Source organism: Prionailurus viverrinus, chromosome C1 (genome assembly GCF_022837055.1).
Source record: "Prionailurus viverrinus isolate Anna chromosome C1, UM_Priviv_1.0, whole genome shotgun sequence".
In the NCBI taxonomy this organism is placed as follows: Eukaryota; Metazoa; Chordata; class Mammalia; order Carnivora; family Felidae; genus Prionailurus; species Prionailurus viverrinus.
This window is the reverse complement of record NC_062568.1, coordinates 178,622,469-178,642,722: the sequence shown is the minus strand read 5'-3', so window position 1 is coordinate 178,642,722 and position 20,254 is coordinate 178,622,469. Positions and strand designations below refer to the sequence as shown.

The 20,254-nt window shown below is 37.0% G+C and overlaps 1 protein-coding gene across 2 annotated transcripts in view; it reads right to left on the bottom strand.

The window, feature by feature from the left end:
- Positions 1-20,254, bottom strand: part of TESK2 (testis associated actin remodelling kinase 2) — a 135,869-nt gene that overhangs the window by 57,064 nt on the left and 58,551 nt on the right. For both annotated transcript variants that reach the window (XM_047869881.1, XM_047869882.1), the window contains exon 3: positions 12,545-12,666. In XM_047869881.1, the coding sequence (XP_047725837.1) occupies positions 12,545-12,666 (122 nt within the window). The remainder of the gene's footprint in view (positions 1-12,544; positions 12,667-20,254) is intronic.

Sequence of the window (20,254 nt, the reverse complement as noted above, 5' to 3'; positions counted from 1 at the left end):
CAGGTCATGATTTCATGGTCCATGGGTTCCAGCCTTGTGTTGGGCTCTGTGATGACTGCTTGGGTTTCTCTCTTTCCCTCTCTCTCTGCCCTTCCCCAGCTTACTCTCTGGGTCTCTCAAAATAAATATATATATATATATATATATATATATATATATATATATATATATATATCCACAAATAATCAGAATCCAACTATTTCTCTCCACCTTCATTGTTACCACAGTCAAAGCCACCATCAGCTCTCTCTAGATTACTGCAATAGTCTTCTAACTTAATTTTCATCAGTTATATACTTAGATAGCTTAAAATAAGCATATAATGAAAAATAACAGTCCCCTGGCCTCCCCATACCACCAGTGAATCCTATTCCCCAGAGGGAACCACTCTCTCCTCTTTCAGCTGTTTCTTCTGTTTACCATCATAGCTCTAGCTATCTACTGATTATACTGCTATTTCTTACCTTCTACTGACTTTCCAGATGGAGGCTGAGAATTCAGCCCTCTTAAATTACTTCCCTTTCAATATTTGCATAAGACAATCTTGGGTCCCCAAAGCAATCTACAGTTTTAATGCAATCCCTATCAAAATACAGCATTTTTCACAGAACAATAATCCCAAAATTTGTGTGGAACCACAAAAGACCCCAAATAGCCAAAACAATCTTTTTTTTTTTTAATGTTTATTGATTTTTGATGGGGGGGGGGGCGCGGCAGAGCGTGAGTGGGGGAGGGGCAGAGAGAGAGGGAGACACAGAATTCGAAGCAGGCTCCAGGCTCTGAGCTATTAGCACAGAGCCCGATGTGGGGCTCGAACTCACAAGTTGTGAGATCATGACCTGAGCTGAAGTCAGTCGCCCAACCAACTGTACCACCCAGGTGCCCCATCAAAGCAATCTTAAAAAAGAAAAAGAAAAAGAAAAAAAACCAAAGCTATCACAATTGCAGATTTCAAGTTATACTACAAAGCTGCAGTAATCAAAACAGTATTGGACTGGCACAAAAATAGACACACATAGATCAATGAAACAGAATAGAAAGCCTAGAAATAAATCTATGATTATCTGGTCAATTAATCTTTTTTTTAAGTACTTATGCATGAGAATTTTTAAGTTTATTTATTTATTTTGAGAGAGAGAGAGAGAGAGAGAGAACAAGGGAGGGGCAGAGAGAGAATCTCAAGCAAGCTCCACACTGTCAGTGTGGAGCCTGACATGGGGCTTGAACCTATGAACCGTGAGATCATGACCTGAGCTGAAATCAAGAGTCGAATGCTTAACCAACTGAGCCACCCAAGCAATCCTGGTCAATCAATCCTTGACAAAGGACACAAGAATATGCAACGTGAAAAAGACAGTCTCGGGGTGCCTGGGTGGCTCAGTTGGTTAAGCATCCCACTTCAGCTCAGGCCATGATCTCCCAGTTCATGGGTTCAAGCCCCACATTGGGCTTTGTGCTAACAGCTCAGAGCCTGGTGCCTGCTTCAGATTCTGTGTCTTCTTCTCTCTCTGCCTTCCCCAGCACACATACTCTCTCTTTCTCAAAAATAAATAAACATTGGGGCACCTGGGTGGCTCAGTCAGTTAAGTGTCAGACTTCAGCTCAGGTCATGATCTCACAGTTCATGGGTTTGAGCCCTGCATCAGGGTCTGTGCTGACAGCATGCAGCCTAGAGCCTGCTTTGATTCTGTGTCTCCCTCTCTCTCTGCCCTTACCCCACCCATGGTCTCTCTTTCTCTCTCAAAAATAAATAAACATTTTAAAAATTTTTTAAAAAGAAATAAACATTAAAAAAAAAAAAAGAAAAAAAAGTCTCTTCAACAAATGGTGTTGGGAAAACTGGGGAGCTACAAACAAAAGAATGAAACCAGACCACTTTCTTATACCATACACAAAAATAAACTCAAGATGGAGATGTGAGGCCAGAAACCATAAAAATCCTAGAAAAGAACACAGGCAGTAATTTCTCTGACATCAGCTATAACAACATTTTTCTGGGTTTTTTGTTTTTTGTTTTTTGTTTTTTTTTTTTTAATCAACACTTTTCTAGATCTGTCTCCTGAGGCAAGGGAAACAAAAGTAAAAATAAACTATTGGGACTACATCAAAATAAAAAGCTTCTTCACAGCAAAAGAAATAATCAACAAAACTAAAAGACTAGCTACTGAATGGGAGAAGATATTTGCAGTTGATATATCCAATAAGTGGTTAATATCAAAAAATCTGTAAAAAACTTATAAACTCAACACCAAAAAATAAATGATCCAATTAAAAATGGGCAGAAGACATGAACAGACATTTCTCCAAGGACAACATACAGATGACCAACAGACAAAAGAAAAGATACTCAACATCACTCATGACCAGGGAAATGCAAATCAAAACACAATGAGATATCACCTTACTTCTGTCAGAATGGCTAAAATCAAAAACACAAAAAACAAGTGTTGACAAGGATGTGGAGAAAAAGGAACCCTTGTGCACTGTTGGTAGGAATGCAAACTGGTGCAGCCACTGTGGAAAATGGTATGGAGGTAGAACTACCATGTGATCCAGTAATTACACTACTGGGTATTTACCCAAAGAATACAAAATCACTAATTCAAAAAGATACATGCACCCCCTATGTTTATGGTGGCATTATTTACAATAGCCAAAATATGGAAGCAACCTAAGTGTCTATTGACAGATGAATAGATAAAAAAGATACTATATGTCTACACAATGGAATATTACTCAGCCACAAAAAGAATGCAATCTTGCCATTTGCAACAGCATGGATGGATTTAGAAGGTATAATCCTAAGGAAATAAGTCCAAGGAAGACAAATACCGTATGATTTCACTCAAGGAATTTAAGAGACAAAACAAATGAACAAAGAAAAAAAAGACAAACCAAAAAACAGACCCTTAACTATAGATAACAAACTGATGATTACCAGAAGGGAGGTGGGGGGATGGGTGAAATAGGTGATGGGGATTAAAGAGTACATATATCATGATGAGCACTGAATAATGTATAGAATCAATCACTGAATCACTATTATTGTACACCTGAAACTAATATAACACTGTACATTAACTATACTGGAATTTAAAAAAAAAGAAAAGAAAATATGTTTACCACAGACAGTTCAGTTGAAAAGATTTAAAAGATATTAAAATAAACATTAATGACAATTTTAAAAAAGAGAAAAAAGAAAAAGAAAGGCATAAGATCTAGAAAGAAATGGGTAGAAAGATGATAGCAAGTCCCAAGGTGCCTGCTGGGCAACAGTCTAGAGAATAAGCAATACAAACTGGAGCAGAAGAATCAAGAGCTCCAGGATTAATGTTGGGGGAAGGAGGTTTGATGAAAGAATTTTTAGATTTCCAGATGTGTTTGGCAGAGTGGAAATTCATATTCAGAAAAATTTTTTACAATTTTGGGAGCATCTGGGTGGCTTAGTCAGTTAAGCATCCAACTTCAGCTCAGGTCATGATCTCATGGTTTGTGAGACCTCCACATTGAGCTCTCTGCTGTCATCACAGAGCCTGCTTCAGATCTTCTGTCCCTCTCTCTGCCCATCCCCCACTTGTACTCTCTCAAAGATAAACATTAAAAAAAAATGAAACAAGTTGAGCACTTACTTGCCTTAAAAAAAAGAAGAAGAAGAAGAATTTTACAATTCTGTACAAAGCTTTGGTAAGAATTTGTGGTATATAATAACTAAGCAAATGAAAAATTAGGCTAAACACAAAAATACTGTACAAGAAATAAAATGTAATTATAATACATTACTTGGCCTGGTAGTGATTATATTCAGTCATTATAATATACATGCTGAGCTTTGATTTATTTCTCAAGTTTTTAATTTTAATTCCAGCATAGTTAACACGCGGTATTATATACGTTTCAGGTGTACAACTACTTGATGGTTTGAAAGAGGGTATAAGGGAAAGATATTAAAGATGACTCCTAGGTTTTTTCACCTAAGTAATAATGGTAGTAACAACAAGTCCATTTGCTGAGATGGGAGAGGTCTAGACAGGAAAAAATGGGGATGGGGTAGAAAAATAATCAATAGTGGTCCATATAGGGGTGCCTGGATGATTCAGTCAGTAGAGCATGTGACCCTTGATCTCGGGGTTGTGAGTTCAGGCTCCATGCTGGGTGTAGCGATTGCTTAAAAAATAGTGGTCTATAATAGGTGTTCAATAAATGGCAGCCACTGTTTACATTAAAAATCATCTTCTACTATATCTCAATTATATCTCAATAAAAATAATTTTTTTAAAAATCATCCTTTTGGGGTTGTACTACTTGATTGTCCACAGACAATGGCATAAATATTACTGAAGATTATTCCATATTTTATTTTACAGAATTGTTCTAGTTATATTGAATTAGAACTTACACACAGTACTAAGTCATTAAACCTTCTACCTTGACACAGAGAAGAGAAAAAAATGTTAAGCCTCCTCTTCAACATGCTAGTGTTATAAAATTTGCTTTGAGGGCTATACTGAGACCCTTTCACCTAGTTACTCACTAGAATTACAGGATAATTCTGTAATTTATAATTCTGATAAAATCAGAAAGATCTACTTTAAGCCAGTATTATTTGAGAGGGGATGGGGGAAAGAAAGAGAGCATGACCATGTGCACACATGGGAGGGGCAGAGAGAGGGAGGGAGAGAATCCCAAGCAGGCTCTGTGCTGTTGTGGAAGCCCAACTAGGGGCTCAATCCCACAAACTGTGAGATCATGATCTGAGCTGAAATCATGAGTCAGGGGCTGAAGTGATTGAGCCACCCATGTGTCTCTAATCCAGCTTTTTAAATGTTTCCAATTTATTCTGGAGCACACACGTGCACATACACACAGACACGTACACAGACACAAACACAGGTGCATATACACCTGAGATAAAATATTCTTTAAACCTGATCATTTACAAATTATTCAACATTGGGGCACTTGGGTGGCTCAGTTGGTTAAGCATCCGACTTTGGCTCAAGTCATGATCTCTCAGTTTGTGAGTTTGAGCCCAGTATCAGGCTCTGTGTTGACAGCTCAGAGCCTGAAGCTTGCTTCAGATTCTGTGTGTGTGTGTCTCTCTCTCTGTCCCTCCTCTCTCTCTCTCAAAAATAAACATTGAAGGGGCGCCTGGGTGGCGCAGTTGGTTAAGCGTCCGACTTCAGCCAGGTCACGATCTCCCGGTCCGGGAGTTCGAGCCCCACGTCAGGCTCTGGGCTGATGGCTCAGAGCCTGGAGCCTGTTTCTGATTCTGTGTCTCCCTCTCTCTCTGCCCCTCCCCCGTTCATGCTCTGTCTCTCTCTGTCGCAAAAATAAATAAACGTTGAAAAAAAAAATTAAAAAAAATAAAAAAATAAAAAAAAAAAAACAATTAAGAAAACCAAATTATTCAACATTAATCGAACATGGATTTCTTTTTTTTTAATTAAAATAATTTTTTATTAGGGCGCCTGGGTGGCTCAGTCGGTTGGGCGGCCGACTTCGGCTCAGGTCATGATCTCGCAGTCCGTGAGTTCGAGCCCCGTGTCGGGCTCTGTGCTGACAGCTTGGAGCCTGGAGCCTGTTTCAGATTCTGTGTCTCCTTCTCTCTGACCCTCCCCCGTTCATGCTCTGTCTCTCTCTGTCTCAAAAATAAATAAACGTTAAAAAAATTTTTTTAAATAATAATAATTTTTTATTTTAGATAGAGAGCAAGCAGAGGAGAGGGGCAGTGGAAGAGAGACAGAATTTCAAGCAGGCTCCATGCTCAGTGCAGAGCCCAATGTGGGGCTTCATCCCACGACCCTGTTACCATGACCCCACCTGAAATGAAGAATCGGATGCTCAACTGATTGAGCCACCTAGGTATCCCTTAATGTGGATTTCTAACCACTGATCTGGTCCATTCCCCTAATTTAATGAAAGAAAAAAACCAAAGCCTAGAGGTCAAGTAACTTGTCCAAGAGAATACGATTAGGAAATCATGGAGTTGTGTTAAGTACCTATGACAAATAGTGGAAGATAAGGCTAGAAAAAACAGATTAGACCTTAACTGTCAGTCTAAAGGATTTTCAACCCAATTCTGAAATAAAAGGTTTATAAGAAATAAGTTATACAATTAGAGCTGTGTATCAGGAATAGAGAAAGGGGGTCAAAAAGATAGGGAAAATAATTCACTCCAGGAAAAATTCAAGAGGCCTGAAATGACAAATATATAAAGGAAAGAACAGATGCAAAAGTCTTTGAAGATCTAGAATCAAGAGCATATTAGCTTCTGGTTAGAAGCAATGAATAAAAGGAATAAGTAAAGATGACTTTGGGATTTTCAGAATGGGTAACTGGAAAGACAGCTATCTTAATAACTGAGACTGGAAAAATATCCTGCCATATTCTCACAGGATTAGCTGATACTTATCTGTTTCCTAGATGTAAAGTTTACTTCCCAAGGAGACTGGGAGATAACAGTGTTCTATTTCCCTATATTCACCATGATATTGCCTAGCACAGGTCTGGACTGAATAGTTCCAAGTAAATATTTGGTGAATTAAAAGCATATTATCCATTTTAACAAAATGATAACCACATTGCTACAAGTGGCTTTTGAAGAGGAGCTAAAACAATTCTGAACAAAAATTAGTAGACAGAAAAATAAATTCAGAATGTAGCCTAAAAAAAGGAAGCATGAGAATATAAATAAGGCATCTAAAAGAAATTCTAAATTTCTCGTGGCATGAAGAATAACAAAGAGGTATGAAAACAAATCTTGGTACAGGTCCTCAGAAAGACCACTGGGGAATGGAAGTTAGCAGGACATGGAATTGGGTTACAGATCTTGAGCATAAGACTTCCTGGCATAAACAACCTTATTCACAAGAGGCCCAAACAATCAGTCCATGCAGTCAACAAAGTACTTTATTGTTCCTTGTTCTAACTGATAACTTAGAGCAACTGATGATAAAAGAGCCAATCTTAACTGTAGCCATGTATTAAAAAAAAAAAAAAACACATATACACAAACAAAATATACACACCTACTGCCTCTATGACTTAGCAGGCATTCTTTTCCTTCCAACTAGAAATCTTAGGAGTGAGAAAGATAAAAGGAAAAAGAGGAAGTAGGGAGGCTGGGGTCAAGAAAAAGAGAAAAAAAGCTGCAAAAGTTCAGCTCACTCACTCCTGCTGGGCACAAAATAGCTGTGCCAGCACAGGACCAAGGCATGCCCAGAGGATTAGATGCCAACCATCTGGCAGGTCATACAGATACCGTCTTTTTCAAGTAGACTTTCCAAATCACTAATGCAGTGATTTCTGACCTCTTCTTTGATTTCAAGCAGGAGACCCTTTCTTCAAAATTCTTATACACATGTTTAACATAAAACAGATAAAAAAGTGAAGCTGCCCTGGCTGGATGAAACATAGGAGGGAACCAAAAGCCTCCTCTGCTCATCAGTCTCCCCCCGGGGGTCAACGTCTAAAGAGGCAGGTCTGCGAAAAACCTAGGGTTCTAAGAGATGGATTTTTCCCAATTTAAATCTAATAATCTCAATTTGAGGGAAAACCTTGGTTCATAATTCTGCCTCAGCTTCTGCATCTATAAAGGAGAGCTTGTTAAGCGTCACAGCTTGAAAACAGCCTAAAACCCTTATTAACAGATAGTTACAAAACATTTAAATTACAAGCACTTGGATGGGTCAGTTGGTTAAGTATCGACTTCAGCTCAGGTCATGATCTCACGTTTCGTGAGTTTGAGCCCCGAGTTGGGCTCTGTGCTGACAGCTCAGAGCCTGGAGCCTGCTTTGGATTCTGTGTCTTCAGCTCTCCCTGCCCCTCTCCCACGCACACTCTCCTTCTCTCTCTCAAAAATAAATAAACATTAAAATGTTTAAATTATAAAAACAAAGTATTAATAGTAAATTTCTAAGACAACTAGAAAAGCATTTAAGAAATAAAAATTCTAAGTATTTTGAGAATGACACACAGTCATGCTTAGTTTGATATTTAAGGTAGCCTAAGGAGGTATAATAGATGCTTCTATTGCTATAGTTAGTGTTCCTCCTAATAACAAAAGTCAAGAAGACCCTGCTTCCTCTAGGCCACTGGTAAGATAATTTCTTTTTGTTGTATTCAAAATATATAATAAAAGTGAAAGCACAAAAACATGAAAGATATAAACAACCAGAAGCTTCTTTTTAAAAGTAATCTACAAGAGCACCTGGGTGGTTCAGTAAGTTAAGCATCTGACTTCAGCTCAGGTCATGATCTCATGGTTTCTGTGTCTGAGTCCGTATTGGGCTCTGTGTTGACAGCTCAGAGCCTGGAGCCTACTTTGGATTCTGTCTCCCTCTCTCTGTGTCCCTTCCCCGCTCGTGCTCTGTCTCTCCCTCTCTCTCTCTCTCTCAAAAATAAAATAAACATTAAAAAAATTTTTTTAATAATCTACTTCCAGGGACATCTGAGTGGCTCAGTCGGATAAGCACTAGCTCAGCTCATGAGATGGAGCCCCACATCAGGCTCTGCACTGACAGCCTGCTTGGGATCCTCTCTATCTCTCTCTTCCCCTCCCCCACTATCTCTCTTTCTCTTTCAAAATAAATAAAACTTAAAAAAAAATAAATAAATCTATTTCCAGGCTTTTAATGGCAATATATTTGAAACAGATGGCTTATACAGAACAAAAAGAGTCATCATCAAGAGTGCAAAACCACTATGGTTAACAATAATTATAATAATTTTCATGTATTTTATACTTTCTGTGGATTATAACAGATGCAAAGGCTTTTATAAAGTATCTCATTTGTGGCCTACTGCCAAATCAAGAAGAAGTTAACATTATCTTTTATATATTAGAAAACTTAGCTGAGTGCAAAGAATATTATTACTTGTTGAAAGTTAAAAGGGAGGGGTGTGTCATTCCTGCACAATGGAACCAAAATGAGATAGGCTAAGTAAGAAAGATCAAGGGGACATCTGAATAGGAATAGTATCACTGGTCTCATCACACATTTCTAGGCTGGAACATATATATTAAGCAAAACAAGAGTAAAGATCTAGGTGGATTCTAGCCCGGTATTTTGCAGTACAGTAGCCAGTAGCTTCATGCAGTAATTTAAATCAAATTAAAAAAATTCAATTCTTTGTTTGCACTAGCCACATTTCATACAATGCTCTTTAGGCACATGTGGCTATTGGAAAGCACAGATAAAGAACATTTCCACCACTGCAGAAAGTTCTATTCAACAGCATTACTCTAGGAAAAAACCTTTGAACGTATTAAAACCAGCAGCACTCAATAAATGTTTGGTGAATGAATGAATGATAAGCAACAGGCTTCAATGGGCCATTAAAAAAAAAAAACTAGGGGCACCTGGGTGGCTCTGTCAGTTAAGAACCTGAGTTCGAACTCTGCATGGGGTGAGCCGGAGCCCCGCTTTGGGATTTCGAGATTCTCTTTCTCTCTTTCTCTCTCTCTCTCTCTCTCTCTCTCTCTCTCTCTCTCAGCCCCTTGTGGGATTCTCTTTCATTGCCCCTCGCTCACTCGCACTGTCTCTCTCTCTCTCTCTCTCTCAAAAACAATAATAATAATAAAAACTAGCCAGAGAAAAAGAAACTAAGAATAGCAGCTAACATTTACCGGGCACTTAACACAAGCCAGGTACTCTTCTAGGTGGTTTATATGCACTAATTTAATTAACCCTCAAACAACTTCATGATATATTTACTGTCATTACTCTCATTTTATAGATGGGAAAACTAATACTTGGACAGGTGAAGTAACTTTCCCAAGATCCAGGATTTGAATCCAGTCAGCCAGATCTAGAATCTAGAAACTTCATTTTTAATCATACTATACTATGCTATTTCTATTATGTAACAACTGTATTTTAAGTTTTTGCTGTGCTAGAATAAAATTTATTTAATGTCATTCTTCCCATGCATTCACCAGTCAAGTTTACATAAAGAAAATAAGAAAAGTAGTGAAATAAAAGACTGGCAAAAAAATATACCAAATGTTAATAATAGTTTGATCCCTACACACTGAGATAAAGAGCAATTTTTATTTTCTTGTTTTGCTGACTGTTTTCTAAATGTTCCATAGTGATGATGTATCACTTCTATAAAAATGAAAAACAATAAAAATATTATTTTCTTTTTAATGTTTAATTTTGAGAGAGAGAGAGACAACATGTGCAAGGCAGAAAAGGGGCAGAGACAGAGAAACAGAAGATCCGAAGCGGGCTCTGTGCTAACAGCTGAGAGCCCAATACAAGGCTCGAACTCATGAGCTATGAGATCATGACCTGAGCCAAAGTCAGATGTTTAACCAACTGAGCCACCCAGCCACCCCTAAAAATATTTTTAAGCAAGATGAAAATATGATCAGCTTAAAATCAAGACTTATACAATCTCACTCTCAAACATTATATAGGCCCCCTAACTGATCTCTTGGCCATGAGTCTCCCTAACACTAAACCATTCTGAATTTGCCATCAGTTACCTCTGCCATGTTAGTCCATGCTCAGAATCCAATACACAGAGGATAAAACATACTGTTTTTGGCTTTATGCAAGCCATTCTTGATTATTTTTATTACATTTCCACCTTTATCTACCAATAGTATTCTGTCAAATCATCAATTCTTCTACGAGAAGAATGGTAGAAAGAGCCCAGGCCTCAGAGTCAAAGACCTTGGCCAACACATCATCTCTTACCCTCAGTCCCTTCAATAGTGATTAGTTGTAAAGATTAAATCTTTAAATAGGTAAAGTATCCAGCATACAAGCCTTCAATAAATGGTGGCTTTCTTACTATTGTTATTAACCAAATGGGTTTTTATTCACTAACTCCTCAAAAAGCTTTGCACTTTTACCTCTGTGTTTTATTACTGCTTTGCTTCTATTTTCTGAGTTCCTTCCCGATCTTCTAAAAATCCTTTTAAAATTCAAGTTCCAGTCCCAGTTAACCTCCTCCAAAAAGGCTTCCCTCACTCTGCCAAGCTAATATGATCTCTCACTCCTTTGAACTTCTATAGCACGTAGAGTTTATTCTATGCAAGTGGTGGGGTCCTAGATGATTTTATTAGTTCTCTTTTCATATATGTAAGTCCTACATTCCCAGTTAGAGTCAAACTCTTTCCTACTAGCAGGCATTCCATTTTATATATGTCTTTATACTTTTCTGGTGTCTCACAAATCACCAGGCTTATACTACATGCTCAAAAAAATATGTTAATCAGATTTGTGCATTGGGAAGAAAGTCATCATAATAAAAATACTGGCTGAACATTTTTGTAGTAGACTAGGAAGCCAACAATTCTATATAAAGGTAGAAAGTTTAAAGTAAACAGTATAATCCAATTCCATAATATACTATCACTGACCAAACATGTAAGTCATACTTAAGCTGTATGATTCCTTTCCAGTCCAATGTAAATATTAGCAATAAATGACCCTAAGTAAACAGCACTTTTAACTTCTTAAAGTGTCTTACACATAAACTCTATTAAATATATATTGACTCAAATTGTCTTATTTGATTTCATTCGGAAATACACTCACCTCACTAAAAATAATCAAGATAATTTGAGTGAGAAAGATTCAGATACTGATTACTAGAAAGTAAGGATCATATAACCTTATTTTATATAATATGAATTCTCCTGTAAAAAGGTAAACTATTGGGGTGCCTGGGTGGCTCAGTAAGTTAAGCAATTGACTCTTCATTTCTGCTCAGGTCATGATCTCATGGTTCGTGGGATCATGCCCTCTGCCAGGCTCTATGCTGGCAGTGTAGAGCCTACTTGGGATTCTCTCTCCCTCTCTCCCTGCTCCTCCCCTACTTGCACTCTCTGTCCCTCTCTCAAAACAAACATTAAAAAAAAAAAAGTAAAAAAGGTAAATTATGTCTTCTCCAGTGCTAAAAGTTAAGGGTAGATAGCCTAGGGGCACTCTTTTATTTTCATTCACTGATTTAATTATGATATCTCATAAAGCAATTAAGAAAATTAAATAACAACAAAAAGAGAAAAATCTTTTCTCCTTGATAAATTACTAATTTAGTGGGGCACCTGGGTGGCTCAGTCGGTTAAGCATTTGACTCTTGATTTCGCCCAGGTCATGATCTCACAGTTGGTGAGACTGAGCTCAGTGTCAGCCTCTGAACTGATAGCACAGAGCCTGCTTGGGATTCTCTGTCTCCCTCTCTCTGCCCCTGTTTGCACTCTCTCTCTCTCAAAATAAATAAATAAACTTAAAAATTTTTTAATTACTAATTTAGCAATAGTAAACAATTGTTCTAGTGAGCTGCCTTTAAGAATAAAGCAATTTGAGAGACAGAAGGAAGTTGCTTTATTAAATGCAGTTACAGAAAATTAAATAGAAAATAAATTCTCAATAGGTAGAAAAATACCTATAGCACAGCTAAATCCTAGCAAGACAGATTCAGCACAAAATTCTGAATCCCTTTTTACAGCTATTAATGCTATTCTAACAAGCCTCCAATAATGTTCCAGCTTTCTCACTAATCCTCAAAAGAAAGGAAAAGCCATTACCTAAGGATGTTGGGATGGGAGAGTCTATTCATAAGCTGAACTTCTTTCAGCATGTTTGCCCGGTTACTGCTCAATGTGTTCATCTTAAGAGCCATCACCTGGCCAGAAGCTCGATGGCGCACCTAGAAAATAAAATAGAACAAGAGAAGGGTTCAAGGACAGCAGTTAAATATGAGGTCAAAGTCTCCACATGTAAACATGCCAAGATGTTTTAGTGCCAGTTTAGATAAAATAGATATACTTCAGGATGTTTTCCTGTAAACTGATCACATTAGGGTCTCACTTCCATTAATGAAGATGGATTTATTCCATCAAAGAGCAAAACTGTTTCACATTAAGCTGGCCAGAAAAACATTGTTAATAACACCTCAAGAAATGACAGCTTTTTTTAATACCTTAGAAAAAAATGGGGGAAATTTATTAGGCTAGTTCCTTATGGTCAATATTGCTGAGTCTTAGGACACTAACAGGAAAAAGTCCCCTTTGTGGAATTTTAAGTATGCACAGAAAAGATATATGCATAAGCCTTATATAACACTAAAGGAACTATAAAACTATCTTTATAGGACACTAAAGCCACATCCTCAAAATCTCCCCCAAGCAGCATGTGTGTGTGCATCTGTGTGTGTGTGTGTGTGTGTGTGTGTGTGTGTGTGTGTACGCACACATAAATATATATGAAAAAAAGCATTCATGTTAAATATAGAAAGAAGTCAGTGGACCTTTTAGGGATAATATAGTGAGCCAACCCAAAGTACCTTATAATCACATAAACATACTCAAGTCAGATACAAAAAAACATGGGTCACGCTATTCGCACTATTACCCGTACACACAGAGGAAAGTCTACTTCTAAAACATTTATTCTCTACAGAATTCAATATATTTTGCACGTAAAAATATTGTTTTATAATTTCAATGCACACTCCACAGTTTCCAATAACTGTAATACTTTACTCACAAGAAAATTAACTATGTTTTTACCCTTTAAATGTCTCAGTAGTAGCAAAAGGAGACTACCAGAGAAAATATTTTGTCTTACCCAAAAGAAACTCAATTATTTACTGAAATGTGTTTTTCCTACTGAGAAATTGTGAATGAGGCAGTAGAAAAATTACCAAGTACCAAGGACCTCCTTACTCTCTGGTTAAAAAAAAAAAACCATTTCAGATCTGGCACAACAGAGACTTGCTATGCAAAAATGTCATCGTCCTATGGACTTTGAGTATTCTTTTAGTATATTGTAATTGATCAAGTGGAAGTTTCAGGAGAAAATATGACAACCTACTTAACTCTTCAATCTACAGAAATTCCTTGAAATGACAACAGCCCCAGAATTTCAGCATATCTATTAATACAGGATAGACATAACATTTTATCTTAAGAGTTCAAAGAAACAATGTTTCAGATCAGCCAGACATAAGGGAAAGAGGAAGCAAAACACTCAGAGGCACAGGGACCCTGGTTAGAAAAACTGAGGCAGAACACTGGCTGTCTCTCCCCTCTTCTAGATCTCTTAGTGAGATTTGGAACCCAACTCTCTTCCTAGTGTATCAATGATTCTGTTGTCATGTACCTCGTGATTGAAGAAAGAGAAGTGACTTTCCTTTTCAGATCCTGCATGGATAAGTTAAAAGAAACGTTTATATACAAAGAACACACTGACAGTATTTTTCCAACTCTATTTACAGAAGACATCTGTGTTTTAATAAGGGCTCTCCATTCTGAAAGCTATTCTTCTTTTTTCATCATCTGAAAACTATCACTCGAAAATTTTAACAAAATGTGAGCTTTTAAGAAAGTTCGATATTAAAACAATGTGAAATTCAAGGATGAACAATCTGTATTTCAAACTAATCAGAAAAAAATCCTATTTCCTTAAAAAAGTGGACAAGATGATGAACATGTTCATAACTCATTGCATTCTATCTTTCATCTGCATAAAATACTTTCTTCTAGCACCTCAAATTCTACTTACCTTTCAAGACCACACCCAAATGTTCCCTCCTCCCTGAAGTCTTCTTGACTCTCTGGGAATCATTTATTTGTGGTTTCCATCTTTATGCCACCTCAGAACAACATTCATAACACCAGTATACCACTCATCACATGGTTCTGTACATAAATATCTCCTCACCAGTCTATAAAGCATCTTGATACCAGGATCTACACTATATCCATCCTTGTCTTGCAGTGCCTGGAAGGCCTGGCACATCATAAGGGCACAGTGAAAACAATGGCAACAGTTAAGTGAAACTTCTAATATACTTTCTATATATTATCTAAGGGCCAGTGAATCATTTATTCAGGTGAATTATTTGGGCAGAAGTGAGCCAGGAGTAATTTTTTTTGAGGGGGGCAGGGGTTGGGGGGAAGATTCAAATGGAAAAGAAATATAAAATTTGGTAAAATTTTTTGGGGTTTACCATCTAGAAAGGGACAAATAATAAGCTATATGGCGAGTCAGAGAAGAAAGACAATGAAGAATAAAACACAGCACACAAAGTATTTATATAAATGTTGAAATGTTGACAGAATGAGCACTTAGGCAAAAACTTCATGGAACTTCAGTGAAACCTCAAAAGATTAATAGACATTGATAGATTTTTAAAATACAGATTACAGTTGATAAAGGAAGAAAAAAGTATCGTTTAAATATAGAGGTCCACAAAAGATGGGGTACCTGCCTAAATGTAGGAGGATCTTCATTCCAAGTTTCCAAAACTACAAAAATTAATTACCCTTCAAATAGACTTAGATTTTCAGAGTTAAAAGAAGGTGCTTTTTGCTTAAGTTTGTCCTCTACAGATAGATCATGGTTACTATTAATAAGAATATTCCTAAGAGAGTGACATCTTTAACTACCTTGGAAAATAAACGTTAAAATGGTTGCTGCTAGGGGAGAGAAATGGGAGGGATAGGTAAAATAGGTAAAGGGAATTAAGAGGTACAAAATTCCAGTTATAAAATAAACGCGTCAGTGATGAAAATCACAGCACACGGAATACAGTAAATGATATTGTAATAACATTGTATGGTGACAGATGGCAACTATACTTATTGTGGTGAGCATTTCATAATGTATATAATTGTCAAATCACTATGTTGTACACCTGAAACTAATATAATGTCAACTATATTTCTATCAAAAATTTATTTTTTAATGTTTTTTAACTTATTTTTATGTTTTTTAATTTATTTTGAGAGAGACAGAAACAGAGTATGAGTAGGGGAAGGTCAGAGAGAGAGGGAGACACAGAATCTGAAGAAGGTTCCAGGCTTTGAGCTGTCAGCCCAGAGCCCGAGGCGGGGCTTGAACTCGTGTACCACAAGATCATGACCTGAGCCGAAATCAGATGCTTAACCGACTGAAACACCCAGGAGCCCTCTATCAAAAATTTAAAAATAAAAATATTATTATAAAGGGTAAGACCTCAAAAAATTAAAAATAAAATTGCCACATGATCCAGCAGTTCTACTTCTGGGTATGTACCCAAAAGAATTGAAAGTAGAGTTTCAATTTGCACACCCATGTTCATGGCAGCATTATTCACAACAGCCAAGACGTATATGCAACACAGGTGCTCACTGACAGAGGAATAGATAAAACAAAATAGTATACATAGAATGGAATATTATTATTTAGCCTTAAAAAGAAAGGAAATTCTGACACATGCTATAATACAGATGAACCTTGAAGTTATTATGCTAAGTGAAATAACCCAGTCACAAAAAGATAAATACCATATGTTTCCACTTACTTGAGGTACTTAGGGTAGTTAAATTTATACAAACATAATGTGGAATGGTGGTTGCCAGAGGCTAGGGGAAGGGGAGAGATTTGGAGTTGTATGCTGGGTATAGAGTTTCAGTTCTGCAAGATGAAGAGTTCTGGAGACTGGTAGCGCAACCACGTGAACTGAATTATACACTTAAATATGATTAAGATGGTAAATCTTGTATGTACTTTACCATAATTATAAATAAATGAAGAGAGGGAGGGAAGAAAAGCAAGAAAAAAGAGAGAGGGAGAAAGAAGATAACAGAAGAGAAAATCGGTACTTCTCCTTGACTTTTAAATTCATCTGATGTTACCACAGGATCTTCAAATCTACTTTCTAAAGAAGAGCATAGCAGAGTGGTGAAGGGCTCCAGGTCAGGAAATGAGCAGACTGAATACAACGTTTTAATACTTACATGATTAGAATGACTTCTCTGTGAAGACTTCTACTGTAAAATGAAGAGAACAATAGTCTCTATCTCCTAGCACGATTATGGAGGACAAAATAGTGTTATGTTAGATAAATGAGATAATGGATGCAAACTAACACAGAGGTTGGCCCAATAAGCATTCAATAAATAGGTATTATTTTTAATAAAAATAAGAAAGTATAGGGGCGCCTGGGTGGCTCAGTCAATTAAGCGTCCGATTTGGGCTCAGGTCATGATCTTAGTAATTTCAAGCCCCGCACCAGGCTCTGTGCTGACAGCTTGGAGCCTGGAGTCTGGTTTGGATTCTGTGTCTCCTGCTCTCTCTGCCCCTCCCTTGCTCACACTCTGTCTCTGTCTCTCTCAAGAATAAATAAACATTGGGGCGCCTGGGTGGCGCAGTCGGTTAAGCGTCCGACTTCAGCCAGGTCACGATCTCGCGGTCCGTGAGTTCGAGCCCCGCGTCAGGCTCTGGGCTGATGGCTCAGAGCCTGGAGCCTGTTTCCGATTCTGTGTCTCCCTCTCTCTCTGCCCCTCCCCCGTTCATGCTCTGTCTCTCTCTGTCCCAAAAATAAATAAACGTTGAAAAAAAAAAAAAAAAAAAGAATAAATAAACATTAAAAATATATTTTAAAAAATAAACTATATGCTCATAAGAATTTAGCATATCAGGTGAATTTGACATAACACAGAAAATACAATTATAATTTTAAGTGAAAAACAGTAGTATATATAATTGCTGTATAATACCCCCAAGATTACTTATATACTACAAAGGGAAAAATATGTCTTTACAATGGAGAGATCTGCTGGTTAGCACCTTAACCAAGGGGTTGGTCACATTTAGCATTACCAAAAGTGAAACACCTGGCATTGTCAACTTTCTGATGTGATGTAATATACATACTGAAATGTTTAAGTCAAATCTAATCATAAGAAAACAATTAGACACATCCAGAATATCTAAAAGACAACTAGACAATACTCTCCAAACAAAATGTGGGGGAATATTCTAGATTAAGTGACATTAACAGACATAACCCCTGAAATGAAATATATGAAACCTTGATTTGATTCTGGGTTCAAAAAAGCTATAAAAAACTTTTTGTTGGGGCCCCTGGCTGACTCAGTTGGTAGAGGATGTGACTCTTGATCTCAGGGTCATGAATTCAAGCTCCATGTTGGGCGTAGAGCTTACTTAATTAAAAAAAACAAAAAACACCCACCTTTTGCTGGCAAATAAGAAAACTTTTAACAGGAACTGTATATGAAATTATTTTTCTGAATTAAGGTTAATTGCCTCAGTTATAAATAATGATACTATAGCCTCGTAGAAGAATGCATTCTTAGAAGATATATACTAAAATATTTATATTAAAGTGTCATGATATCTGCAATTTGCTTTCAAGTGTTGTAAAAAAAAAAAAATACCAATGGGGCACCTGGTTGGCTCAGTTAGCAGTACGGCATGTAACTCTTGATCTCAGGATTGTAAGTTCAAGTCCCATGTTGGGTGTAGAGATGACTTTAAAAAATAAAATAAAATCTTAAAAAAATACAGATAGATAAAGCAATGTAGCAAAACATTAGCTGGCAAATCCAGGTGAAGGGACTATAGGGGTTTTATACTATTCTTTCCATTTTCTATAGATTTTTATTTTTTTAATTAAAAAAAATTTTTTTAATGTTTTATTTATTTTTGAGAGAGAGAGACAAAGCGTGAATGGGGGAGGGGCAGAGAGAGAGGGAGACACAGAACCCGAAGCAGGCTCCAGGCTCTGAGCTGTCAGCACAGAGCCCGATGCAGGGCTTGAACCCGTGAACAATGATATCATGACCTGAGCCAAAGTCGGATGCTCAACCGACTAAGCCACACAGGCACTCCCAATTTTCTATAGATTTTTAAAGCTTCCAAAAGTTGGAAGAAACAAGTAAAAAATTTATCTTATTTTCTCCCATAAATTTAGCATTAAGAAATAAAGAACAGTTTTTTAATCACAGAAAAAAAAATCCTGCATATGATATATGCCCAAGCCTATGCTAAAACAAAAAGTGGAAGTAAGTTTATCAAATGTTAATAGTGACTGTCACTGGTGGTAGAACTGATATCAATGATTTATTTTCTTTTGCTTTTCTTCATTTTCCAATTCTTTCACAGTATATTTGACTAAAATTTCTAATAGAAAATATAACTTTTCAACTTCAATTTATATTAATTTTTACCTAAATAATACATGCATATATTTTCTTTGTAACACATTAAAACAATATAAATAAAAATAAATAAGTCCCTTTGACTATCCGATCCATTAAATGCAATCTTCTGTGTTCATTCCAAGTAGTTATTGTCTCAAGCTTGATGAGTACCCCTCTAGGCCTTTAAAAAATGCACTGACAACACTCCCTCAATACATACACAAACACACAGACACACACACATTAGGAAACTGAGAGAGCATGGCATCTAACTGCAGACAAAATTAAAGTTTTATAGAACAGAGGCTTATATTCACATGTTCAGAAGTCCAAGTACCCTGCAGGTTTTAAAGATGTTTCAGTAATATACCAAAACAAACAAAAAAGCACAGATACGATCAAATAACAATACTAAGTCACCAGAAATGTCTGTGTACATAAGAGTTTCTCTACCAGCATGGTAATATTCTAATGAGTAACCCCCATCATCCCACAGTTCTTCTGGATAAAGTATGAACAATGGGAAAATTAAAGGAAGAGGCCAACCAGAAGAAAGAGAACTATATAAAGGGTGAGCAGAAAAATTGAGAACTGCTACTTAGAATGAATGATCACAGACACCAAGAAAACATTCAGTGGCATTAGGCAGGCAACTATCAAGAACAGAGTTTCTCCCCTTGATCAAAGATTCAGACCCTAAAACTAATACCTGAGTTGAAGATAATTTCCAGATCTGCAAACAAGAGTTACATATCACAAACTAAAGTCCAGTCAAGTGTGTACATGCAGGCTGGAAGTGACCGATTACCTTTCATTAGTCTTTTCAGGTACAAATAGTAACAAATATTATCATCCTCTATGCAAGGCACTGTGCTGGATGTTGAGAAGCCTATAGATCAACACTAGGCATCAGCTTGTCAGGTCTTCCAGTAATCCATGCCCCCAAATCACAAAGTTACCTTGTTGCTCTCCAGTTTAAAATTCTTCAATGGCTCACTGATACTTAAGGAATGAAGTCCAAACTCCTTAGCAAAACTAAATTCATCTACTGCTCCCTGTCCAGCCCTGTGCCCACTCCTCCCCCATCTTTATCTATTATATATTTATATTTGTAATTCTTACAAATGCATCACACTCTCATACTTCCTTGCCTTGACATATACTATTCTCCTTGCCTTGATGCAATCCTCACCTCCTAAGCCCAATACCAATCTCCCTACTAAATTTGTTTCAATTATTCAAGATATAGAAACACCACTTTCCCTGGGAAAAAATCTCTTTACTTCAAGAAAAACTGGATGCTCC